At 44.7% G+C, this 26823-nt stretch overlaps 1 protein-coding gene across 1 annotated transcript in view; it reads left to right on the top strand.

The window, feature by feature from the left end:
• The window catches only part of TADA2A (transcriptional adaptor 2A), a 37745-nt gene that overhangs the window by 1543 nt on the left and 9379 nt on the right, over window positions 1-26823 (top strand). The window contains exons 2-11 of the mRNA XM_075904786.2: window positions 1746-2478; window positions 4212-4318; window positions 5585-5644; window positions 7497-7588; window positions 9578-9735; window positions 10269-10357; window positions 12057-12129; window positions 22747-22810; window positions 24703-24746; window positions 26051-26161. Coding sequence (XP_075760901.1) covers window positions 2454-2478; window positions 4212-4318; window positions 5585-5644; window positions 7497-7588; window positions 9578-9735; window positions 10269-10357; window positions 12057-12129; window positions 22747-22810; window positions 24703-24746; window positions 26051-26161 — 823 coding nt within the window. The 5' untranslated portion in view covers window positions 1746-2453. The remainder of the gene's footprint in view (window positions 1-1745; window positions 2479-4211; window positions 4319-5584; window positions 5645-7496; window positions 7589-9577; window positions 9736-10268; window positions 10358-12056; window positions 12130-22746; window positions 22811-24702; window positions 24747-26050; window positions 26162-26823) is intronic.

The raw sequence follows: 26823 nt of genomic DNA, 5'->3' as shown, positions 1-26823 counted from the left end.
TCTCCAGCTGACCTCAGGTTCCATGCAGAATTACAGTGGAACCCAGATCAGCTGGGGAGTCCCCAGCTGACCCCAGGCTCCTTGGCAGCTGCCCCTTTGAAATGCCAGAGGTGGTGTTTTAAAGGGGCAGCTCCCTTTGAAATGCCTCCTTGGAGTACCTCTTCTTTGAAGTACCCCTTCTCCCCCCCCCCTTTACTGACTCTGATAGAGGCAGCAGAGCGGGAGGAATTGACTAGTTGACTGACTATCTGATAAGCATTTGCTTATCGGAAGTTCGACTAGTCTTTAACATCCCTAGTGCAATCAGCGCTCACATCATTCCATGTGTCCTTGCTTTACAACAGGGATGGTGAACCTAAGGCCCAGGGGCCAAATGCAGTCCCCCAGCTTGCCTAGATCTGGCCCCCAGGGGCTCGGGGCTCCTCCCCTCCCCCATTGGGAAGACTGCACTGGCATTCCAGCCCCCCACTGCCTCCCACCTGACTGATTTTTATGTGGGTCAGCAGCCCCCGCCCCAAAAAGGTTCCCCACCCTTGCTTTACAAGCATGCCACTTTAGTAATATGCGGATTGAACCCAGCAGAATCTGGCAACCCTGTGCAAGGGCAATAATAAACTAAATGTCTCGTGGGCCACACAAGAACCCTGAAGGGGAGCATGCAGCCTACTACTGTTCTAGACGAAAGTAGTGTTTCCCAGGGAGTGATCTGTGGTGCTGGCTCCCTGAGATCTCCCTGACACAGTTTAGGAAGGCAGAGGCCAGGTATCAAAAAGATTAAGAAACACTGGACTAGAGTACGCTCTTTGTCTTTCCTATGCTTGCATATAGTTGAAAGGGTCTTTATCCCATACCTAATTTTAGTAGCTGTTTATTCTAGCATACATATTATTGCAGTCCTCCATTTAGTTTTTTTTGTTTGTTTGTTACTACTGCTACATTTTAAATGTTTCACAAGAGTGAAATTTATATTATTAAAGCAGTGGTCCCCAACCTTTAGAGGCTCCCAGCCCCGGGGGCGGGGCAACTCACGCGCCGGGCGCCCGGGGGCAGGACCGCGCGTCCGGGAGCACGCCAGGCGACTGGGATGCCCTTGCACCCGGCACCGGCATGTGCTCTAGGGCCGGGGCTGGGGCCGCCCGAGCCGCGCGCCTGGGGCTGGCACCGGCGCCGCTCGAGCGCCGCGTGCCCAAGCGCCCGCATATGCCCCGGGGCTGGGGCCGCCCGAGTGCCGCGAACCCGGCGCCGGTGCATGTCGAGCGCCTGGGGCTGGCGCCACCCGTGCGCCGCGGGCGGGGCTGGCCCAGGTTGTCGGCGGGCGCACACAAATGCCCCGGTGGGCGTCATGGCGCCCACGGGCACCGTGTTGGGGACCACTGTATTAAAGGATCTTGGGTGGGAATCAATTTTGATTAAAATAGATTCAAGTAACAAGTTTCTAACAAAATTCTATCTTACTCTGGGGAGGTCTGAGTTTTACTGCTGTCCTGCTTCCTGCTGGAAACTTTGCTGTAGTCTTTGGATCACATTTCAGATCTGCATCAGGACTCTGGGCTCTGCTCTGAGGTTTATAACTGGTTTGCTCTGTGATCTTGAGCAAGTTACTTCTCCTCCTTGTTCTTAGTTTCCTTATCAATAAATTGGAGCTGCTACTTACCTCTCTAAAATAATTCCTTGTGGGTGCACCATTTAATGTTTGTAAAGCACTTGGATCCTTGAATTAAATTACTTATTTTCTTTTTTGACAGGAATATAGTTGCCCTGGGACTGTTGCATGAGAAGGGGAGAATATACAGCCAGCCAACTCACAACTCTCAAAAGCAGTTATCGGTTCTATAAAGTCCACTATCTTAGCTGTGATGAGCATGTTCCTAAAGGAAACTTTCCCTACTCCATGAAGGACATTTCTGTTCTCAATTCTCAGGGCTGCAGTGACCCTTTTATTAATCAAATTAAGCAGTAAGGAAGAGTCCAAATCTGCCTCTGACAAATATATAAAATCATAAAGGCACAGCTCATGGTTCTGCAGAGCTAATGAAGAACATCTTGTAACAAAGTTTTCAAGATTCATGATGATACAGTTACTTGACAATCACCACTTTTTTGGGGGTCACATCAATCTTTTATTCAGATAAGTTATGATCCTGGAGTTCCAGATTTCTTAATACTATGAATTGTGTCTTTCGGTTTTTGGTTTCGTGTCTCAACTGCAGAGAACAGACTTTCAGTCATGTCAAATGGTCCCTGTTGCATTATGACCGCTCATTTGCATGAGTAGTTGGTGTAGTCTCAGAAGAGCTTATCTGTTCAAAGGGTTGCACAACAGCCTACTCTCTTTCAGTTGGATGGTACCTTGATAGATACATTGGCAATTGTTGGTCTTATACTGAGGAGCCTTGTACAAGGAGAGGTGCTTATATTGCTGTCCTGAAGAAGAACACCAGAGTGTGAGGAGGATGGAGCGCCTGGCCTCCTTCAGCAGTAAGTACCATAACCAGAACTTCACAGAGAGGTCTAAAAACCTCTGTCCTAGGTATGTCTCCACTTTCTGAAAGATCTATGCTCTGTCAATCGATCTTCCGGAGTTCAATTTAGCAGGTCTAGTAAAGACACACTAAATTGAATGCTGAGGGCACCTTCAGGTACTCCTACTCCTCACGAGGAGTAAGGTAAGTCAATTGGAGTTTTTCTCCTGTTGACCTCCCACTGTGTGGTCTCCCCAGAAAAATCAATGTAAGGGACGTCAACTCCAGTTACACAATTCACGTAGCTGGAGTTGTGTACCTTGCATCAGTTTTTCTCTGCCAGTGTGGATCTGGGCCTAGTTTGAAGGCTTTATCTTTCAATGAGGGTTGCTGGGAACTAGGGCATTTTTGATCCATGTGATTGTTTTGGCCCCTGAATTGTCATAAGAATTTGATGGGAGCACTAAGTGACTCAGACGATTGGTAATGAAAATAGTCTAGTTGAACAAACAAATTAATGTCCCAATTGCTTATTTAATATAAAGTTTTAAATAAAATATACATACCCGACTGAATAAATCTGTCACCCAAAAAAAAAAAACCCAACAAACCCACACACCGCTACACAGCTTTAACGCCTTTCTTGACAACCTTAGATTGGTCATCAGCCTCTGGAGTGTCCTAAGATGGTTATGGAAACAGACCACCTTTCTCACCCTGACAGACTATCATTTTAGATTATTTTGGGAGCAAACAAATGCTACTACCTCTGCTGTGCAGTCTCCCTCAATAAATATATTACTTTGGTCTCCTGGTGTGTGATTCAGCCAGCTTTTAAAAGCACTGACTCATAAATACTACAGGTTGGACCTCCCTGGTCCGACACCCTCGGGACCTGACCACTGCTGGATAAGGGATTTTGCTGGACCAGGGAAGGTCATTTCTGGGTGCCCCCCACCTTCAGCCCTAGTCTGGCTTCCCAGGCAGCTCTCCATCTGCTGCCAGCCCCACTGCCTTGTCAGCCCCACTGGGCAGCCGCCACTGCTGTGGCTCCTGGGCCACTGGGGTTCCACGGATGTTGCCAGACCAGAGAGTCCCAGTTTAGAGAGTTTAAACCTGTAGAAACAAGGAATCCGGTGGCACCTTAAAGATTAACAGTTTTAGTCTTGCATAAGCTTTCGTGAGTTGCATATATGTCATACTAAAATTGTTAGCCTTTAAGATCTCCCTCTGGACTTCTTGTTGTTTTTGCTGAAACAGACTAACAAAGCTCTCTCTGAAAACCATAGATACTAGAATTAAAAAGGATCTCTTTGGTCTTCCAGTCCATGCGGCTTACATTTCTGCAGGATAGTATCCATAGATGTCAAGAGGATAGACTTTTCATTACATGCATTTAAAGATGCTCATCACATCACAGTATCCAGTCCAAGTGATGATCTGTAATTTCACCATCTCTGGGAAGGTGTCCATGTAAGGATTTCTCCAGCAGCAGGACAATATCCCACAAATACTTGAGGAAACTGACACTGCATTAGAGGAGATAGGGTTACTTCAGCTGTAGCATGTAATAGTTTATTTTTAAAAATATCAGTTGACATGAAGATACAGGCTATGAGACATACTGCTAACTCTGTTTAAAAAATGCAAGGTTCTAGTGGTAATGGAGGATGGTGTAAATATTAATAATAGTAACATGCTTGTGTTGTATTGCATTTCCTTCGATGTATTTTCTTGTTGACTTCGTAGATGACCCTTTTGATAAGCCCCCTTGCCGAGGCTGCTCTTCCTACCTCATGGAACCTTACATCAAATGTGCAGAGTGTGGGCCTCCTCCCTTTCTCCTGTGTTTGCAGGTAAGCGGAGTGTAAAAGTGGAAGCGTATGTCATGTTGAGAAGCAGGTCATCAGAGCTATTTCTAAATGATAAATCATTGCAGAGCACCTTTTAATTACTAACCTCATATCAACTCATGCTCATCTGACAAATAATCGCTCTGACAGAGAAATGGAAGAGAAAATGTGGGAGGATGGAAGAATGGTGGAATTCAGCATGAGCAGATGAAAGAAATATTTGGTTAGGCACCCATCGATGCAGAGAAGAGACATGATCCAGTGGTCAACAGCTAGACTATATTTTTTCTGTGCACTTAGCGTGCCTCATGACTTACCTAAGCAGAATTCCCTTTAAATTGCAGTACATAGCTGTGAACCATCTTCAGTGTAGTATTAAACAGGGAAAGATAGGTGACAAGATATTTCTTCTTTAACTAAAGGGAAATTTTATTCTTCTAAGATATTCTTACATATAAATGTCTGTGCTCTGTCCTCTGGAATGATCCACTGTGAAAAAAGCCCAACAACAGATTCACTTAAATTGGGGGTTGTGTGCGCAGAGGGGGACAAAATCATTATTCAAATCCAATTTCATTTATAAAGTTGATAATTTTTGTTAACTAGAGCACAATAAGAAGTATCAGAGGGATAGTTGTGTTCAGTCAGTAGCTGCAAAAACAAGGAGTTCTGTGGCACCTTAAAGACTTTGGCTATGTCTACACTCACGGCTTCTTGCGCAAGAACATCTTGCACAAGTGTTCTTGTACAAGAAGTCTTGTTCAAGAAAACGTCCACACTCCCAAGTGCGCGCTGTGCTTTTGTGCAAGAGCTCCCATGGCAGTGTGGACGCTCTCTTGCGCAAGAAAGCTCCGACGGCCATTTTAGCCATAGGGCTTTCTTGCGCAAGAAATCCCTGCCGAGTGTCCACACTGCCCTCTTGCACAAGAGTTCTTGCACAAGAAGGCTTACACCTGTCAAAAAAGAGCGTAGCTCTTGCGCAAGGAGCCCCCCCTTACCACGCCGTACTGTAAATTTACTTGCGCAAGAGCTGGCGGGCAGTGTAGACGCTCTGCGGATTCTTGCGCAAGAACGGCCATACTTGCACAAGAAGCTGCGAGTGTAGACATAGCCTAACAGTTTTATTTGGGCATAAGTTTTCATCAGCAAAAACCCCTGAAATAAATCTGTTAGTCTTTAAGGTGCCACAGGACTCCTTGTTTTTAATAAAAATAAAATGTATTAAAGGAAGAAGCACAAAAGTAACATGGTTTTAATCTTATTTTGCAGTGTTTCACACGAGGATTTCAGTATAAGAAACACCAGAGTGATCACACCTATGAAATTATGGTAAATATACAATTAAAATTATCTTTCTTAATCTTGGGTTTTGTTATTTTCTAAAAGTTAGACCCATGTTTACTAATTTCACATTAAAAGTCTGCTAGATACACAACCTTGTTTTCAGAATTTTATGTTAGAAAACTAACCCAGCAGCAGATTTTATATTTTTTGTAAGTGTAGGGTTACCCTATGCAATTAATAGGCAGCAGGTTTCACAGAAACAACAGGAAATACTTATTTAACACAACCCACAACTAACCTGTAGAACTCATTGCCATGGGTTCTGTTGTGAAAGCCAAAAGTATAACTAGATAGTAGATCTGGATTAGTTCATGAAGAATAGGTCCATCTGTGGCCATTAGCCAAGAGGGTCAAGATGAAATCCAGTGATGGCTCCCTTAAAAACCTCTAAATACCAGAAACTAGGGGTGGAAGACAGGTGGCTCTGTATACTGCCCCCCTCAAGTTCTGGGACTGTCTGCTGACAAGATATGGGGCAAGATGGAGCACAGTGTGACCAGTTTGGCAGCTCTGAGGTTCTTACTGAAATTAAAGAAAAAATAACCATATGTAATACTGTGGAATGATGCAGAGGCTTTTATTTACCCATGAATTAGTGTATATAACCCGCACTCGTGTATAACCCACGGTTTTTCCTAAATGTGTAAAAAAAAGTCTTAGATAACCCATGCACATGTATAGCCCGTGGGCTATATACGCTACTTTAAGGTACCTGGTAATTGCACATACCAGCTGCATCCTCCGGGGCCGGGGCGGGGAGCGGGGGCGGATGGCACGGGACGGAGAGCATAGCGCAGGCGAGCTGGCCGGCCTGCAGGAGGGGAACCGCGCAGTCACAGCCAGGCGCAGCCCACCGTTTTCCAGGACGGGGGAACCGAGAGCACAGCGCAGGCGAGCTGGCCGCCTGCAGGAGGGGAGCCACACTCGCCACCAGCCTCTGCACAGTCGCAGCCTGGCGCAAGCCACCCTCCTCCGGGAGTGGGGAATTGAGAGCGCAGCGCAGGTGAGCTGGCCGGCCTGCAGGAGGGGAGCTGCACTACACACCTAGGCAAGTAAAAATAAACTTGTATACCCCGTGGACATGTATACCCCACGGGGGGCTGCGGGGTTTGTAAAACTTTGTATAACCCGCAGGTTATATGCGCTAAAACACGGTAATTTTTATTGTCCATGTATGGCTCAAAGTCTGTCATCATAACCTCTGCTCCTTGTTTCCTACCCCCTCCCTCCTTTTTTTTTCTTTCCCCTTCTCCCCTATTTATTTTGGGTCTGCACATCCTAAACTCAAAAATCTGGTCATCTGAAGAAGTGGGCTGTGCCCACGAAAGCTCATGATACCATCTACATGTTTTGTTAATCTATAAAGTGCTACCAAACCAGTTTTTGTTTTTTAAATTTATCCTGTACAGACTAAATCAGCTACCCCCTGGAGATAAGAAAAATTGGTAGACAGTTATGCTATATAGACAAATTGCTTTTTCCTCCTATCCCCAGCAAAAAAGTTTAAATAATCTTCTTTAAAAATAAACATTTCATTGCACTTTTTTTTTAATTACAGGTGGTAAATACATTAAATGTTGCTGTATTTAGAACTTCTATGATAGTTTCACAAAGTAGGAATAGTTATGGTAGATGGCGTATTGACATAAGCTGCCCTGGGACAAAGTGAAGCTCTTAAATGGCCAGTACCAAAGCAACTTGAGCTCTAACTGCCAGGTAGTGCCAGAATTTCTTTGATTCTGCAGGTGGTGACAAGATATGGGACTTATCAGAGGTGGTGATCTATACAAAGAGGGCCCCTGAGATTTGTTCTTTTTTTTTTTTTCCCCCTCTCCAGACATCTGATTTTCCTGTCCTGGATCCCAGCTGGACAGCTCAGGAGGAAATGGCACTTCTAGAAGCAGTGATGGATTGTGGATTTGGAAACTGGTGAGAACTTAGTGCTTAAACCAAACCAAATCAAGTTATTTTCATTGACTTTGGTGAGCTTTGGTGAGCTTTGGGTTAGGATCTGCAAGCTGAATATTCCAGCACACAACACAGCATGTTGTTCATGAGTGAGAGTCCAATCAAGCAGTTAAGGGTATGTCTACACTGCATTCCTCTTTCGAGAGAGGAATGCAAATGCAGCCGAGTGAAATTGCAAATGAAGCGTGGATTTGAATTTCCCGCGTTTCAGTTGCATAATCGCATCCGGCCGCTATTTCAAAATACCCTATTTCGAGATAAAAAACGCCATGTAGACGCAGTTATTTTGAAAGAAAGCCCTTCTTTCGAAATAACCGTTAAACCTCATTTTTTAAGGAGTAAGGGTTATTTCGAAAGAAGGGGTTTCTTTCAAAATAACTGCGTCTGCACGGCATTTTTTAATCTCAAAATAGGATCTGGACGCGATTATGCAAATGAAGTGCAGGAAATTCAAATCCGCGCTTCATTTGCAATTTTGCTCGGCTGCATTTGCATTCTTCTCTCGAAAGAGGAATGCAATGTAGATATACATACTTTCAGAGTGGAGGATTGAAAAAAATCAGGGGTCCATTCCCAGCTCTACCACTGACATTGAGGAATACACTGAAAGCCTAATCCTGAGAGATGCCAAGCACCTCCTATGCAGTGTAGAACTCCCTCAACTCTCACTGAAGTCATTAGAATGTGGAGAAAGCTTAACATCTAGCATGATCAGGCCTTTAATGTCACTCTGCCTCAGTTTACATATACAGTAAAACTCCGATGGTCCGGCATCTGATGGTCTGGTACTCCTGATGGTCCGGCACCATCAGGAACCCGGAAGTGCTGTGGGCAGCCGGACCATTGGAGCTGCTCTGCCCCCAGCTTCTCCGATTCAACTGCTGCTAAAACTGACCAGCGGCTGAATCGGGGAAGCCGGGGACAGAGCAGCTGGGGTGCTGCTGGGTAGGTCCCGTAGCGCTGCCCCTCGGGGCTGCGGGACCAACCCGGCAGCACCCCAGCTGTCCCCGATTCAGCCGCTGCTGAAACTGACCAGCGGCTGACTCCAGGAAGCCCGGGGCAGAGCAGCTCTGCCTCGGGGTTCCTGGAGTCATCCGCTGGTCAGTTTCAGCAGCGGCTGAATCGGGGACACCTGGGGCAGAGAAGCTGGGGTGCTGCCGGGTTGGTCCAGTAGCGCCGAGGAGCGGCGCTGTGGGACCAACCCGGCAGCACCCCAGATGCTCTGCCCCAGGCGTCCCCAAGAGCAGCTGGAATGCTGCCGGCTTGGTCTCGCTGCACCAAGGGTCGGCGCTACCGGACCAACCAAGCAGCCCTCCAGCTGCTCTGCTGCAGGCGTCCCCGATTCAGCCGCTGCTGAAACTGACCAGCAGCGGCTGAATCAGGGACGCCTGGGGCAGAGCCGGACTATCGGAAGGGAGGGCTATGAGGGGTCTGGGGTGGCATCACCCCACCCAACCCCCCTCCTAGCCCCCCCTTGCGATAGTCCGGTATATCTGATAACCCGGCACCCCCTGGGTCCTAAAGGTGCCGGATTATCGGAAGTTTACTGTAATTGTTTTATAGACGAGTAAACTGCCTTATGACAAAGGTTCTCAAACTGTGACCTGTGGCCCACTGATGATCCCTAGGCTTATGTGGTCTGCTGAGAGCTGGCAGGTCACATGGTGCTGATGCTTTTTTCCAGTTGCTATATTGTATTAAAGACTTTTAAACATGGGCAGTTGGTGCAGCTGGGGCTGGAGGAGGCAGGTCCCCAGCCCCACCTACAGCCCTGTCCCCTCTGCTAAGGTCCCTGCTGTTTACTTTATAGAATTACATCTTGGGAGAAATCCTATTCCCTCTCAGCCTTCACTTGGCTAGGCTAAACATGCTAAACTCTCTTTAAAATGATTCTTTCTTCTGTTAGTGAAAAAATCTGCCAATTTCTATGGGATTTTCCCCACCCCTTAGGCAGGACGTAGCCAATCAGATGTGCACAAAAGCAAAGGAGGAGTGTGAGAAACATTATATGAAACACTTCATCAACAATCCCTTGTTTGCATCTACGTTGCTGAACTTGAAACAGGTAGAAGAGGCACAAAACGCCGATTCGGCCATTCCGTTCCACTGTAAGTACCCACCATAGAGATGGGCACTGACTTTCTTTGCATAATTATCTGAAAGTTTTATCTTAGAAACTGATTGAATCTTGGAGAAGGAGGTGTACTTTGTTTTACTCAAAAAGGACAGTAATATTTGGTCTGTGGATCACTAAGGAAAATATTTAATAGGATTTTCCATATATCAGACCAAGCCTTTTGGTACATAAAATGTGGTGCATTCCTTCCATTAGGTGCTTTGTGGGAGACTGAGGGAATGAATTTACCTGATACTAAACCCCAGGTGACAGCTTCCCCACCTAAAAAAATGTTCCTGGTCAACTGGAGAGGCAGAGGATTCTCTGAGGAATGGAGTCTGCCTTGCCATACCCCAATGGACTTAGCACTTTACTTATCCTAATTACAAAATAATAAGGCTGTCTTAGCTAAACTAATTCCTCCTGCATCAGCATAGGGAATACCCTTTTCTAGAACTACAGTCTGTTTTGCATTTACATGTCAACTTAACAAACCCACAGCAACTAAAACCCATATTTTTCTAGCTGCTGATGATCCTCCACGGCCTACCTTTGATTCCTTGCTCTCCAGGGACATGGCTGGGTACATGCCAGCTAGAGCTGACTTTATTGAGGTAAGTTTCAGAGGGGCAACCATGTTAGTCTGTAACTGAAAAAACTTAAAAAATAACAAATAGCCTTGCAGTACTTAAAGACTAACAAAACATGTAGATGGTACCATGAGCTTTCACAGGCACAACCCACCACTTCAGATGAATGGAATTAAGGGGTCCAGTTTCCATATAAATAGCAGAAAAAAAGGTGGGGGAAAGAGAAGTGGAAAAAAAGGAGAAAATGTTTATTGAGGTAGTCTCGTTTTATGTTGTTGTTGCTATTGACTAGACACACATACACACTCACTCTTACTCACCCTATCTACGGGGAAATGAGGGGACTAGATGATATAACCCGGTTGCTGAGTGTGGTAGGGTTGCCAGGTGTCTGGTATTTTCTTCTCCTGTAGGGGGTGGGGGTAGAAAAATCAGAAAATACTGGACATTTTAGGTATCTGGTATTTTCTGATTTTTTTTAATTTTTTTTTTTAACCGGATAGGAAGTGAAAATGCCCGGCTGTCCGGGTCAATACTAGACACCTGGCAACTCTAGCCACTTCAAAAATTTCCAAAGTGGCCCTCTGCAAAAAATTATTACCCACTCCTGCCCTAGAGGTTCCATTTATAATCAAAGAGGTACACTAATGGGCCTGAGAAGCAGCTACCTGTGGTTTTATGAATAAGCAATGGATGCCATTGCCATAAGTCTGATAATGAATGACTCTTATGCAAAAAGGCTAGATGTGTAAATGAGATGCTCAACAAAAGGGGACAGCTTATTTTTAGCTTACTTTCCCCAGAAAAAAATATATACGGGCCTAATTCAAAGCTAATTGAAGTTCACTAAAAGGCTATCAATGCTTTCAATGTCTTTTGATCAGGCCTGTGTTTAAAAAGTCTTCTTATGAAGCAAGCTTCTATACATGCAATGATCAGTAATGTCATAATTCATGTACCAGGATATATTCAGTCCTAACATAAGTTGGCACAGCCTCTATTGGTGCTTATTATTTTTCAATATTTGTGCAGAATTTTCTACAGAATAGGAGCAATGGAAGTTACCTGGTAGATGATATTCTAGTATTTAGATTGTATTCCAATTGGATGCTTGTGTATTTGTCAGTCTCACTGAGACTGTAGATTATTCCCCTAGGGCTTGTCTACACTTGCACCCTCTTTCGAGAGAGGGACGCAAATGAAGCTGTGATTTAAATATTCTGCACTTCATTTCCATATTCACGTTATGGCGCTATTTCGAAATAACAGATGCTGTTAAGACGCAGTTATTTCAAGAGAATAACTGGTAAACCTCATTGTATGAGGAATAAGGGTTATTTCGAGAGAAGGGTTTTTTCGCAAAATAACCACGTCTTAACAGCGTCTGTTATTTCGAAATAGCTCGATAATGTGAAAATACAAATGAAGTGCAGGATATTTAAATCCCAGCTTCATTTGCAGTTTTGAATGTCTTCATTTGCATCTCTCTCTTGACAGAGGGTGCAAGTGTAGTCATGCCCCTAGTGTTTTTCCATCTGGTATGTGTCTTACATAAGCAGATAGTTACATAAAACCATACTTAATTTGATTCTTTTTTGGGTGTGGAGTCAGTGGTCTTTAGTAATACTCTGTTTTCAGTATTCTGCAGCTCTCTTGTCCGCTCCATTGAGTTATCAAGTTCCTAGAATTAAGTAGTGAGTACTTGTTGGTTTTCTTTGAACAGGAGTTTGACAACTATGCTGAATGGGATTTGAGAGATATAGATTTTGTGGAAGATGATTCAGATATTTTACATGGTAAGTCCCATTTCTTGACAAGAATGTTTGAAAGCCGGGTCTCAAAATGCCTGCTCAAAATTCAGTTGATTTTTCCTGTGCATTATGGGAGTTTTGGGTAAAGTTTCCATTTTAATAGAATTCTCTCCGTTGTATGTGCTGAGATATAACACTTGCATTTCTGTAGTGTATTTCAGTCCAATGTTCCTGCTATAACTTTTAGCAATGAGTATGCAGGCTATATTTACACACAGAGATTACCTTACCTGCTACTGAAATGTAGGCAATTGTAAGGTGCAACATGTTTAATAAGGTTCAGCCACATACCACATTATAAGAAAGGAAGGGAGGAACACTATATCCAATAGAAATGGCAGGGGGACATGTGATAATCATAGAATACTAGAACTAGAAGGGACCTCAAGAGGTCATAGAGTCCAGTCCCCTGCCCTCATGGCAGGACCAAGCACCATTTAGATCATCCCTAATAGATGTCTATCCAACCTGCTCTTAAATATCTCCAGTGATGGAGTTTCCACAACCTCCCTAGGCAATTTAGTGTTTAACCACCTTGACCATTAGGAAGTTTTTCCTAATGTCCAACCTAAACCTCCCTTGCTGCAATTTAAGCTCCTAGGAAAACAATTTTTCTCCCTCCTTGTAACACCCTTTTAGATACTTGAAAACTGATGTCAGGTCCCCTCTCGGTCTTCTCTTTTCTAAACCAAACAAGCCCATTTCTTTCTGTCTTCCCTCATACGTCATGTTTTCTACACCTTTAATCATTTTTGTTGCTCTTCTTTGGATCTTCTCCAATTTCTCCACATCTTTCTTGAAATGTGGTGCCTAGAACTGGAGACAGTACTCCCAACTGAGGCCTAATCAGCGCAGAGTAGAGTGGAAGAATGACTTCTTTTGTCTTGCTCAAACACTCCTGTTAATGCATCTCACAATCATGATAATCAGAGCTAAAGTTTTGCCAGGTTACAGGCATCTACACAGATACTTTAGGCTAGAGAGAAGTACTATGATACCATCATGGAGCTTAAGAGGTCAGAGCCTGGATTTTACCATGATATGCTGTATGAGATGCTATCTTTCACAGTGTCTGCTAACACCCTACCCCAGTATTGCTTCAGTACTAACTTAGGGTATGTCTACACTGCCACCCTAGTTCGAACTAGGGTGGCTAATGTAGGCATTCGAAGTTGCAAATGAAGCCCGGGATTTAAATATCCTGGGCTTCATTTGCATCTTGCCGGACGCCGCCATTTTTAAATCCCCCTTAGTGCGGACTCCGTGCCCACGGCTACACGCGGCACGGAGTAGGTACTTCAAATTAGGCTCTCTAATCCGAACTACCATTACTCCTTGTGGAATGAGGCGTACCGGTAGTTCGAATTAGAGAGCCTAATTCGAACTACCTACTCCGTGCCGCGTGTAGCCACGGGCACGGAGTCTGCACTAAGGGGGATTTAAAAATGGCGGCACTCGGCAAGAAGCAAATGAAGCCCAGGATATTTAAATCCCGGGCTTCATTTGCAACTTCGAATGCCTACATTAGCCACCCTAGTTCGAACTAGGGTGGCAGTGTAGACATACCCTTAGACACAAGAGTGCCATCTACTGTACTACTAATACTATTTCCTGTTGCTTCTAAGCGTTGCTTGAAAGTCTTCCTTCCTGTCCTAATCTTGCTTAGCTTGTGAAATCTGCTAGCAGGGTTGTATTGTTACAAGCAACAATGGGTAGTTTACAGATTAAGCCTTGTGCTAGTGAGTTCAACATACCATGCTGTTGGTATATTGTGATCTTTGTTCAGCTAAGTGTAGGAGGCCCGACAATTTCCAGGCCCCTGCAGAAGGTGAGGAGGAGCCTTGGATGGAGGGGGTGGGTCTGAGGACAGCCAGCTCTTGTGCCCATGGACCACACTGCATAGGGCTTCCACACCCCTGCCAGCCCTTAGTGCCACCTCGGGTTCTGGCGGCGATTTAAAGTGCCCAGGGCTCCAGCTGCTGCTGCTGCTGCTGCAGTAACACGGGCAGTGGTTGGGAGCCCCAAGCCCTTTTAAACGTCAGTTGTCCCGTTCCTTCCCCCCCCCTCCCCCCGATCTGTGAATACATTGAACTGCAGTGGCACAGGTGAATGTAAGGATTTCCTTTCCCCTTCCATGAATAGTAGTGTTACTCTCACAGCTTCTAATATTTTTCAGAGAAAAGTTTCTAGTGAATTAAATTCTGTGAACAAGTTTTGCTTAATTGGTACAGAAAACCCCCAACTTCTGACCACCCGAGTTACAACCCCTGACTTATGTCCTCAGCCCAGCGCCTATTGTAAATGAGGGTTCGAGTTATGACGTTCCCGACTTGCGATGATATTGGTTCCCCGAGGAAGTGTTGCAAGTCGGGGGCCACCTGTGCCAAAAAAAGGCACTATTAGAACTGAATGAGGTTTAAATCCCTGGGGAAGGATGATTTCTGTTCTCTCTCTCATTTGTAAACATGTTGAATATTCAACAGTACTGTGCTCACATTTCAGAGTTCGCCATCTAATTATTGGTAGGTTAATTTTCATCTTTTTATGTAATTTTGAACCTGAAAGCCGTAGTGTTCTTTGGACAGTGTGAAATTTAGCAGGACACAGCAGAGAACATGAGTTTGCAATCCTTAAACCTCCCCTTGACTGCTGTGAATTATTTCCATCTCTACACTAAAATCTTGGAAGAGCAATCTTGATCAGTATTATAAATCATCCTCTCCCTCTTTTAAAAGTTTACTTACAGAAGTCACTGGCCAGGGTGCTCTCTGTAGAGATCCAACTGTCTCTATGACAAAAAAGTTCTTCCGCTTTAAACCCACTGGAAAATTATGCATAAATATAGCTGCTCTCATTTCCTCCATCGATTCCTGGCAAACTAAAAAGCAAGACAATAAATAGCATTCTCGCTCTATTCACTAATTAATATATCTTAGCCTATTCATACATTTGCTATTCACTGAAACCTGTTTACCAACACAGTCTTCCACATCATCAGTTGCATGCTCTCTCTTCTCCTTAATATGCCCCTCCTGCTCTCAACCCCTCCTTACTGGCATACCATCTTCACCAGGGCTTGCAGGAAGATACAGGATTGGTAACTGTAGTGTCTTGTCCACCACATTTGGGGTACTTACAGCTTCAAAAGGTCCTGGCCCTGTTATTCACTATAAAGAGAACTAGTGCAGAGATGAGGATCTTTCCCAGACAGGAATTTTTTCCCTCCAACATTTGGCTTAAATTTGTTTTTGTTTTCAAAATGAATTTTTGAAAACATTGTGGTGTGAATTTTTGACATCTAATTTACTTTACATTTTATTTTGGGAAATTCATTTGTATTAGATAATGAAAATGAACGAGAGAGGTTGATTTTAGGGTCATCTCCTCTTTCAGGTCTAAGCTGTCAGATCCCAGCCCCTTTAATTTCATCCTAATACATTTCCTTGCATTGCTCTACACAGCGACTCAATACTCCCACAAGAAAGAGGAGTGCAGTTTAACATACGGCATCTCGACTCCCTCAAACCATCTTTATCAGGAGCACAGAATGCATGTGACTACTGAGTCATCCAGCTTCTTACCATAGAGGATAATCTGTATCCTTCACTTTTACTTCTTGAAGTTGACAGGATGGCTTGAAGCAGTAGTGTGAAATACGTTAGCTCAGTACATGCAGCACATGTAAGATGCTATGTGCACGCAGGTCGATAATTGATTTTACAATTAAATATAGAAGGATGGATAGGATGAAGGAATCAAATGATTACAAAATCTATAGGGCCCCATCAAATTCACAGCCATGAAAAATGCGTGTCAGACCATGAAATCTCGAGTCTCTCTCCCCCATTAAATCTGGTCGTGTGTGCTTTTACCCCACACTGCACAGGTTTCATGGGGAAACCAGAGTTTCTCAGCTTGGGAGTCCTGACCCAAAAGAGAGTTGCAGGGGAGTCGCAAGGTTATTTTAAGGCGAGGGGCCCCAGCGTGGTATTGTTACCCTTACTTCTGCACTGGGCAGCCAATAAGGAAGTTGGTTGTTATTTAAAAAGTTAACTGGTTAAACACTATGGTTAACCGTCCAGCCAGGCTGAGCCTGCCACACCACAGCCTGCTCCAGCTGAGCCAACCCTGCTGTATCGCGGACAGGGGCTGCATGGGTTGGGCCTGCCAAACCGCTGGAAGGGGGCTGCTCCAGCCCAGGCAGGGAGCAGCTCTGACATGGCTGGACCACTGGTTAACCCGGTACCCCTTTACATTCCTCGCTAAGAGAGAGGGATTGGCAATTCACAGGGGCATGGCCCAACTGGATTATGGATTTGCTTTGAGACAATTGATTAGGGATAGTTGGGTTTATTAATCTCACTACCTCACTACTATTACAGGTTTAATACTGCCAGATGGCTAAACAGCTACTGCAAAGTAATACGTCAATAAGCACCTGCAGAGCAATGCGTAAGAGAGCAACAGGTACTTGAAAATGCTTACACCCCTTCAGTCTGCGGGGAGTCCCATTCCTGTCACCTTGTACCAGGCCACAGTGTATGTGACTCCAACTGGGGGAATCCAGGGCACCCTCCAAGGTCTAGGTCCTTGGTGAGACTCACCGGACACGGGACTCCCAGTGATCTTATACTTTAGCTGTTTACCGAGTGTTCGCAAACTGGCCCAATGCCACTCTCAATGTTCCCACGAGGCTGAGAACCGAGGTCATGTTATTTATCCCGTACTTGGCTCTCAGCTAGCAAGCATAGGGAGTTGCGGCTGATGAAGGCCAGCTGATAAAGAACACCTGGTATTTTCGCCAGCAGGGCTCATGGCTGGCCTAGAGGAATACAAATTTAACTTCTGCAGGCCTATTTATGGCTTTTTATGTGACTGGGTGACCGTTGCTGGTTGCCCAGCTCTGCAGGCAGCAGCGCATAAATGGGGGCGGCAATACTATACTGTACCATCTTTACTTCTGAGTTGCTCTCCAGCAGCTCTGCTCTGTAAGCAACACTGCCGCCAGCAGCAGCACAAAATTAAGGGTAGCAGTACCGCTTATATCCCTACAATAACTTTGCAATTCCCCCCACAACTCCTGTTTGGGTGAGGACCCCTACAATTACACCACCATGAAATTTCATGTGTAAATAGCTGAAAACGTGAAATTTACCATTTTTAAAATCTTATAGCTGTGTCATTGACCAAGATAGACCCTGAGTTTGGTAGAGCCATACGAATCTGTAATTCACACAGAGGCTTTTGAAAATCTTAGAAAACGCGAGTTTTTATTGAAGACTGAATTATAGTGTTAATTAATAATCGTCATCCAGAATCTACTTATCCCTCCAGCCCCTCACCCCGAAAGGTTTTTACTCTGAACATCGGAAACACTGATGAAGTGATTAAATATAGACAAACTCTGATTGTGCTGAAGTGAAAACATGATGTGACATAAGATCTGGCGATGTCCTTTAAAACAATAGACTCTTTTTAAAACACTTGTTTATTCTTGAGACAGCCCTAGGGGAGGCTCTGCTTCAGATGTCTAAAATAGATTCCTAAAGATTTTTCTCTCCTCCTAAAAAGGGGGGAGTTTGGATTCTATCCAATGTGTGCCTGCAGAGCCAGGAACACACTGGGAATGGCACCTGCTTGCATAAATTAATGTACATTCTTCCCGTTTTATGGATGTGTGATGCCAACTAGTAGGTTGGTTTGCCGAAGCAGGGTTTTATTCACTACTACTCCAGTTTCTGCAGAACAAATGCTGGTAGAGAAGCAAATTGGAAGGGTAGGCCACGTTATACTTAGATAGATTCTAGCACCTGCACAGGTTTTTTTGTTTCAAAGTGGAGGAAATAGCTTTGGATTTCTGCCTATTATTGAAAGCTATAAGGTTAATTTCTTGTAATTTCCCATAACAGACACTTTGACTGTGACATCACCTTGGATGTCTTTAGTCACAAGCTCAACAGCCATCTCAAGCATCCCTTTTATCATTTCCCTACAGCATGTAGCACAGTAGTAAGTCTGGGTTATTCACACGTTCTAGATCTTATAATCAGTTACTTCTGTGTGACTGTCAGTAAAGAAAAGGAGAAGACTGCAACGAATATGAATGTTCTCTCTGTGGAGGATTCCCCTTTTCCTTCATTTGCTTTAGTAAATGTCTTCTCCCCTACTAATTTATTTCCAGACATTTTAAACTCAAGTGAAAGTACTAGAAATACGATCCTCCAATTGTAGGTGACTAATTACTCATGGTATTTGTAGTGTTTCTCCAATGCAATTTCTGTCTACTCAAAGTTCTTCCCACACAAATCCCAGAAAATAATATGGCAGCTTAGCTGATAGAAATCTTAAAAAATACAAAGGTTTTATATACATTGACAGTGATTCTTGTGCTTCGTAAGGCATTTCATTCATATGTAACTTACTGCATTTCTCATTCTTCTCTTCCTAAATCTAAGCAAGGTATAGGGAACTTGTTTCTGGGCTAGGAGACCCAAGCAAATCTATATTTAAATATATGCCAGGTCTTCCCATGTTAAAAAAGAACAATGAAATTTTAGCTTCTGTGTCACTGTGATTTAGTTTATCTTTTGCATCCCTGTTCTGTATCAGATAAGGATTCTAAGACTTCGAAACTTTAGTGTGGCAGACAGTGTTCACATAAGTAAAAATACAGTATTATTGTGAAGATAAATTTTTAAAAAATCACATGTAACTGAGAAGTGACTTCTCTCAGCTCATATTTCACCATGTCTGTTTCCTACAGAGAGGGACAGCTAAAACCTTATGGCACAGCAGGCTACACTAGCACCCTGCCCGAAGATTACAGGTCATGTGTGATTTCCACAAATATACATGTAGTACAGTTTAAAACAAAGTAAATTCACACACCCATTCTTACTACAGCCTGCCTCTTCCTGGTTAGATTAATTGGCAATCGATTTGACTCTCCATTAATAAATTACAGTTGATTAAATTTGTCCTTGTCCTGGAGTAAGAGACAGGGCACTAGTCATACATGTTGCTGGACTCGTCTACATTTTGGATACACCTGTTTGAGCAACGTATTTAGGTAGAGGGAGAAATGCTCCTGCTTGATTTCAGAGATTTGCATGTTGTCTCTGCAAACTGCAAATCTATCATGGAATGATAAGAATGTTCTTTCTGGCTAGGTCTACACTAGGAGATACGTTCAAATTTAGATACACAACTCCGGCTATGTTAATTATGTAGCTGGAGTCAGACTATCTTAAATCGCAAAATTGGCCTGCTCTCCCTTCGACTTCCCTTACTTCTCATAGGAGCAGGTCTGCTGGCACCAACAGAAGCACCCTCTCAATTCAAATTAGCTTGCCTTCACTAGACCTGCTAATTTGAGCACCAGAAGATTGACTTCAGCAGCTTCAATCTTCTTTGTAGTGTAGACAAGCCCTCTGGGAAAATTTAAAAATAAGTAACGCTTAAAGAAAAATCCAGTCCAGAAATCAACGCACACAAGGCTTATTTAGGAAGATGGGTCTTTTTGAAATACTTAACAGAAATAGGAAGCTAGTCCTAGAAGAAGAGGTGAGTGTCTCCTTATCTACTTTATCCAGAGAGTGTACCAAAAAATGTATTAGCCTCAGTGTATCAGTGAAAATGAGTACAGAATTTATAGGTGGATTAGCCAGAAGAATTGTAGATCATTCCATATATAAAAAAATAGTTTCTAACCACAAGAAAGTGTTCTCCATAATTCCTGAGAATTGCCTTCATGGGTTTCTTTTGACTGATAGCAAAATACAACAACAATTAACTAGCTAAAAAGTGCTAGGTGATTTGTGAGTCTCAGCAAAGTCTACCCTGAATAGTCTCAATTCAGATCTCACATTTTTTTTAGGTTCTTGAAATTCTTTTAATCCCTTTCCTTATTTCTTTGCAGGTTAGTCCTTGTCCAAAAGATGTCACATCAAACATTAAGCCTAACCATTTACTTTTCGGGAACTTATAAAGGGCAAAATGAAAAATGTGAAAAACAAAACAATTTTAAAATGTAACTTTGGGACAGGGAATGGAAAATTGGGTCTGGAAAATTGTGGGGGAGCCAATGCTCAGTCGTTTGAGCATTGGCCTCCTAACCCAGGGTTGTGAGTTCAATCCTTGAGGAGGCCATTTAGGGATCTGGGGCAAATCTATCACAGATGGTACTTGGTCCTGCTGTGAGGGCAGGGGACTGGACTCAGTGACCTCTCAAGGTCCCTTCCAGCTCTATGAGATAGGTGTATCTCCATATATTTATCCATAATCGTGTGTGATAGCATAGGAAAAATATGTGAAATCAGTTTTACAAAAAGGTGTGTACAGCAAACGGTGTTCCCTGTAAACTGTGCATGTGCGCGGCCATTCAAGAGACATTCAAATGCTGCCCAGCTGATGAGCAGAGCATCCACAGCTAGGTTATTTGTGGTGCGCATTCAGACATGCCTTGGTGCACATAGAAGTTTTTCTGCACATGCAAGGAAAAAATCCACACATGTATGGAAAAGATTAGAGGGAATGTTGATGTGCAATATGCACAAACCTAGCCAAACTTTATGCTGCTGTACAGTTTAGTACAGTGGTCCCCAACCTTTTGGGGCTGCCGGGCGCCTGAGGGTGGGGTTGCCTTGAGGCGGGGCCATGCGTACACCACACGTCTGGGGGTGAGGCCATGCGTGCATTGCGTGCAGGGCCGGCTCTAGGTTTTTTACCGCCCCAAGCAAAAAAATTTGTCCACCCCCTCACACGCTGCTACAGGACAGGCACCGAGGAGGAAAGCACCTCTTTCACCTTGCAGCTCTTTGACTTCCATCACGCCTTCCAGCCAAATCCAGCCTATGTCTTGTCTCCGCTCCACACACATCCCCGTCCACACACGCATCCTGACCCCTCCCACCCACTCACCAAACTCAGTTTCCACCTCCCCTCCCAGGCAAACTCTACCCCTCAGTGACGAGACGCAGTCCCCCCGTTCTGTCCTCCACGTGATCCACCCTGTGCCCTCTTTTCCCTCCCAGCCAAACCCGATCACTCCCCTCCCCTCCCCTCCCATCCCCACCGGACCCAGTCCACTCTCCTCTCCCAGTTGCCCCCACTGAACGAACTCCATCTCCTTTCTTGCTCCTCACCAAACTCTCATGTCCCCTCCTCCCAGCACGTACGGAAAAGTCTGAGCACCCCGCGGGAGGGGTGAAAGTGTCACGGGTCCCCCTGGGGATGCGCGTGGACAACAGTTGGGAAACAAAGGGCAAGGCCAGGGACACCTCTCCTCATCCCTCCCCCCCCAAATCTGAGCCAGGGCAGGCGAGGCCCTCTCCAGCGGCTCCTCACCGCCAGACCAACCAGATCGGGCTGCAAAGTAGCTCTCCCCTCCCCCCAGCCTAGGCACCTCTGCTTGAATCACCCTGGCCTGGGCAGGGCCCTCCTTCTGTCCGGCCCCCCCAAGGCTGCAGCTCTCCCCTTCCTCCGACCAGCACTGAGGCAGAGAAAAGGGGGAGAGTCGCCCCCCATTTGCCAGTGTGCACTACCCCCCCTCCCCACACGCGCACACACACTCCTTGGCCAAGGGTGCCCGCTCCAGCCGGAGGGGTCACTAGTAAGCGCAAGGCAGGCGGAGAGATGACCAAAGGCACCTGGCTTGCAGCGTGGTCCCTGGCTGCAGTGACCCGGGGCTGCCCCTTGCCCGGCCCTGTATCACTCTGTGCAGCCTGCCCCGCAGAGCCTGGGTGCAGCCTGCCCCGCAGAGCCTGGGGAGAGCGGCTCGCCCACCAGGGCCATAGCGCTCCAGCACCGCTGCTGTTCTCAAAGCCCAGGGTGCGCCCCCCTGCACGTCAGGCTGTGCTGGCTGGTGCCAGTCAGAGGAGCGCGAACGATCCCTGGGCGCCAGAGTCTGCTTCATGGATGGGAGGCTCCCTTGGGCATTTCCCGCTCCACGGCCGCTGGCTGCTGGACACCGGAAGCTGCACCGGGAAGGTGACTGGAGCGGTGTGTGGCCAGCGCTCCTGCCAGGGCCGCTCTGCCGCGATGCCCTCCCGCACTAACTAGAGGGCGCACTTTTCTCCCTGGTGCCGAAGAAAGGCAGCGAGGCAGCCCTGGAACTATGATGTCATGGCGCCTCAGCCAATCATGGTGGGGCTGCGAGCATGACTTGCCCCATGCACCCCACCTGCCGAGGGTGGTTCGCTGCTGGCCCATCGCACACTCCGCCACCCCGCCCGTTGCCTTGGGCAGCATCAGGCGGTAAGGGTTAGGAATTCATTTTTCCAGACAGTGTCTCTCAGGGGTGGCATTCCAGCCGCCCCTGGCAATGTGCCGCACTGAGCACGTGCTTGGTTTGCTGGTGCCTAGAGCCGGTACTCAGCGGGTGCACCATGGTGCCCGCGGGCACCGCATTGGGGACCACTGGTTTAGTAGTTTGGGATTTTTAACATCTCGATGCAAAGACAGTAGGCTTGCTTTGTGCAAGTGAAGTGGGCCTTTTCAAGCTGTGATGAACACAGGTTGCTGGGGGATTTAGGGAGAAACCTGGTGTGATAATCTCATACGTGATTAATCTGTTTTTCTGGTCTTCCTTTCTATACTTGGCAGCTTTGAAGATTGCAGTTGTAGATATCTATCACTCCAGGTTAAAGGAGAGGCAGCGGAGAAAAAAGTGAGTTCTTAACCAGTGATTGTCATCCACTGCTTCAGTACTCAATATGTGCAATAACACTATCCTGATATTCAGTGTAATTGATTTTAACTAGCACTTTCCAGAAGGATCCCAAAAACTTAATACACAAAAAAACCCTTCTGTTAGAGCAGATCTCAGCTCTGATATTCTGCTTTCCCTACATGCACAGAATACAGATCAGCAACATGGATCTAAGCAAGAGAATTTTATAGTTCAGCAGACCAGGAAGTATGTAGATTCACTCACAATAGAACTAATTTGCACATATTGTTGAAATTCCCCTTGACAAAGGATCTATATACCTTAAGCTTCCATTTAAACTGTCAAAACAAAGCAGAAATGACATATAGGCCTCGTGCTCCCCAAATGCACAGTGGTGAGTTTCACCAGTAGAGTATTTTCAATACAAGCATCTCAAAGTAATTTATGTATAATTAATCCTTCAACATCTCTGTGACATAACCTTTTTGTAGAATGTGGTACTGAGATGTAGAACCCAGCAGTCCTAATTAGCATCCTTCTCTAATCACCATGCTGCCAGGCCATGTGTACTTTGATTCTGGTTTAGGAGGTCCTACTCCCAGTCTCTTACTTAACCCAATCCGTTTTCAGAGACATGCTGATATTATGAGGTTTAGTACACTAAAGCTTCTTTTCCTAAGTTTCTGAGGACACACATTACAGATAATTGTGTTGCTAATATGAGTGGTTAAATAAAGTTTGAATGCTTCATTCAACAAATTTTATGACTCTTTAGAATCTCATTGAATCTGTTCATTTTTTTGAATTTTGCACTCTTTCAGATACTTTGTCCCGTTTTTGTAAGTTATTCCTCCTGCTCTTTTACTGCTGGGGCAAAGATTAACAACTTTGAAGCAAGACTTGTCCATCCCTTTTCCCAGAATAAAAGGTCAACACAACATGTTGTTTTGAACGATAGTTGAAAGGAAAGCCTGACTTGGTTAACGTGTCCTTCCAATTAAAAAATATTTATATGTGGTATTAGCTACATAATGATACACTATGTGTCATATTGAAAAACAAGTCTAAACCCTTATAGTTGCGTAACTCACACTGGTGTCAGTGGCAATTAAGTTTTAATAGTCCAAGCAGGACAATAGACCAAGCAGGACAAAACCCTGAAAGACATACAACTGCTAATGTCACCGTCGCAAAGCCTATTAAATCCTATTTTATTTGGGATGGAAAAAAACTCACCTATGGAGTTTATGTAGATAGACAGAGGAAGTAATAAAGTTTCACAGATTAAAGTTTAGCCACAATCTTGCCTAACAAAGTTCGCTCACTTTTTGAGTGTCTCTCACAAAAGCTGTGTGCATATACAATTAACCACACAGAGCCAATGTCCATGTGATAATTGCAGAGCCTTGTGAGAAATGTATTTATCATGCACTCTCACCTCTGTTCTGCCCTTTAACTCATTTCCTTGGGCTTCTTTTAACATTCCAAACTTTTGAGTGGCTTTAAAACAACCATCTTGTTTTCTTATTTTGAAAATCAAGCTAGCTGAGGAATGTTTCCTTCTCCCACTCTCAAGTATGTAACTTGCTTTAGCCTTGGATGGGCAAGACATAAGACATTAAAGAGACATCATGCTTGTGTGTAAAAAAGATATTTTAGATCCTTTTAAGAGGTTATAGCTCTCTTTGAGCCCTGCTGGTTGGACTCGTGATAACTATCCCAAACTTATACTGACTAATTGTTTATAAAATATCATGTATACCCTGTTTATACAGAATTAGAACCTGGGTAAAATAGTATAAATGTTACCAGAACTGCTTTGGTGTTTGTATTTATGCATTAATAAACGAGTTACTTAGTATTTACTACTAGTTCTTTTTTAATTATAGAATTATAAGAGACCATGGCCTCATCAATCTCAGAAAATTTCAGAGTAAGTACTAAACACAGTTTTTGGTTTTCAGATGGCCTCAAGCAAAAGTTAGAGATTGACTCTGGATGTTTAAAGTATACACAATAAAATGGTTTGTGCAAACTGTGTTCAAGATAGTGGCAAACAATACCTAAAGCAACAAAGTCCGGTGGCACCTTCAAGCCTAATAATTTTATTATGGAATAAGCTTTGGTGAGTTGCAGCTTTCAAAATCTTATGCCATAATAAAATTGTCAGTCTTTAATGTGCCATCGGAGTCCTTGTTTTTGGTGAAACAGACTAACGCAGCTACCTCTCTGAAACCTGTCATCAATCAACACCTAGTTATCATACATTAGGACTTGGAATTGTAAGATGTGGGCACCATAGCATTTTTCATCAGTTTGTAATTTTGTCATTGGGGAGAATATCAAACTTGAACTCATATGATAATTACAGATTATGGTGGCCTACTCAGATTCCTTTACTCTGCTTATTGGTGGGATTTCTGTTTCATGCACGTTAAAAAGTAATATTAGATGTGTTATTAATTCATAGTTTATCCTTTTCAAAACCATGAAGTGAGTTCTAAAAAGCCTAACCTGTCATGTCCCGAGTAATTGTCCTGCTGGTGGTTGTGGTCCTGGAGATGGCTGGCATCTCCTTGCAGCCCCTGGGAGGGTCAGCAAAGGGGGTCTCCATGTGCTGTCCTTGCCTGCAGACACTGCTCCTGCAGCTTCCATTTATCGGTAGTGGAGCGCTGTGGCCAGTGGAGGCTGTGAGGTTGCGATGTGCTACTTGGTCTGAGGAAGTTTGCTAGTGGAGTAAAAGCTGTAGTTGTATAAATCAGCATTTCTGATCTTCTTGGAAAGTCCAGTTTATAACCCGGTTGAAGTAGGGCCAGCAGGCTCCTTATCTGTCTGAGTGGCACCCAGAGGCAACGACATAGCCCTGCTGCTCGTAGGTGGAGGATCAGTCATGGGGGGGGGGGGAGAGCGCGGCGGCGGTGGCGGCTCTGAGTGCTGCCTTTCCCTCAGTACTGGCTGTGCAGCTCTAATTGACAGGAAACTGTGGCCAATGGGAACTGCAGGGGCAGCACCTGCAGGCAGAGGCGCCTAACCATGCCTCTGATTAGGAGCCGAGGGATATGTCCCTCACTACAAGACTCCTCCTACACCCCAACCCCCAAGACCCCTCCCATACCAAAACTCCCTCCCAGATGCACCCCACATTCCCTCTTACGCACATCCCCTCCTGCACCCCAAATTCTAGTTCTCCTGCCCAGCATAAAGATATTGCTCACTGGGGTTTTTGTTTTTTTGCAGTTCTGGAGAGACGATACCCAAAGGAGGTCCAAGATCTTTATGAAACAATGCGACGGTTTGCAAGAATTTTAGGCCCAATTGAGCATGATAAGTTTATTGAAAGCCATGCATGTAAGTGTTTTATTGACTTGTTCATGTTTAAACTGTTTGGTGGCAGTAAGCATTCAAGTGGGTGACAGGTTAGTTATTAGTTGTCGTCATTGGCCTTTTCTAAATCGGAATTATACAGGCAGTTGTTTTCCTCCTTCCCCTCCCTCCCAGACAACGAAATACTATCATCCTTTGCTATCTAGTCTCTCCTTTTCATTCTTCATACACTGCCATGCTATAGAAAGAGTAAAATACTCTAACCTAAGTCTATATTGGGGTTAAGTCAGCAGTTAATTGTATATTCTATAAGATACACGTGTGCTGTCTCAGTACGTAATTATACAGTACAGCCTCCATTAAGTGCCTCACCTTCAATGGTTTCAAGCTGTTCCAGCACCTAATTGTCCAAATTCTTTGAGTAATTATAGTGTGCATCTCAGCATGTCCTGTTGTCCTAGTCAATGTCCAGTGGGGTCATTGCATCGTTCTTACCTACATTCTGTAACTTTATTGGGGGAAAATTACTCTTCATTAGAAAATACAAAGCAACATGTGAGCAGCCATCTCGTTCCATGCCAGAGATGACTGCATTTCATGACACAGACCAATATTGAGCGAGGGTCTGACCCTGCAAATCTTCACTCCTGTTGGATGGTACCAACTCCTACACCTAGACCCATTGG

The sequence above is a fragment of the Pelodiscus sinensis genome, chromosome 21 (genome assembly GCF_052426305.1).
Source record: "Pelodiscus sinensis isolate ZL-2025 chromosome 21, ASM5242630v1, whole genome shotgun sequence".
In the NCBI taxonomy this organism is placed as follows: Eukaryota; Metazoa; Chordata; order Testudines; family Trionychidae; genus Pelodiscus; species Pelodiscus sinensis.
The sequence above is the reverse complement of the archived record's forward strand: the minus strand, read 5'-3'. Positions and strand labels throughout refer to the sequence as shown.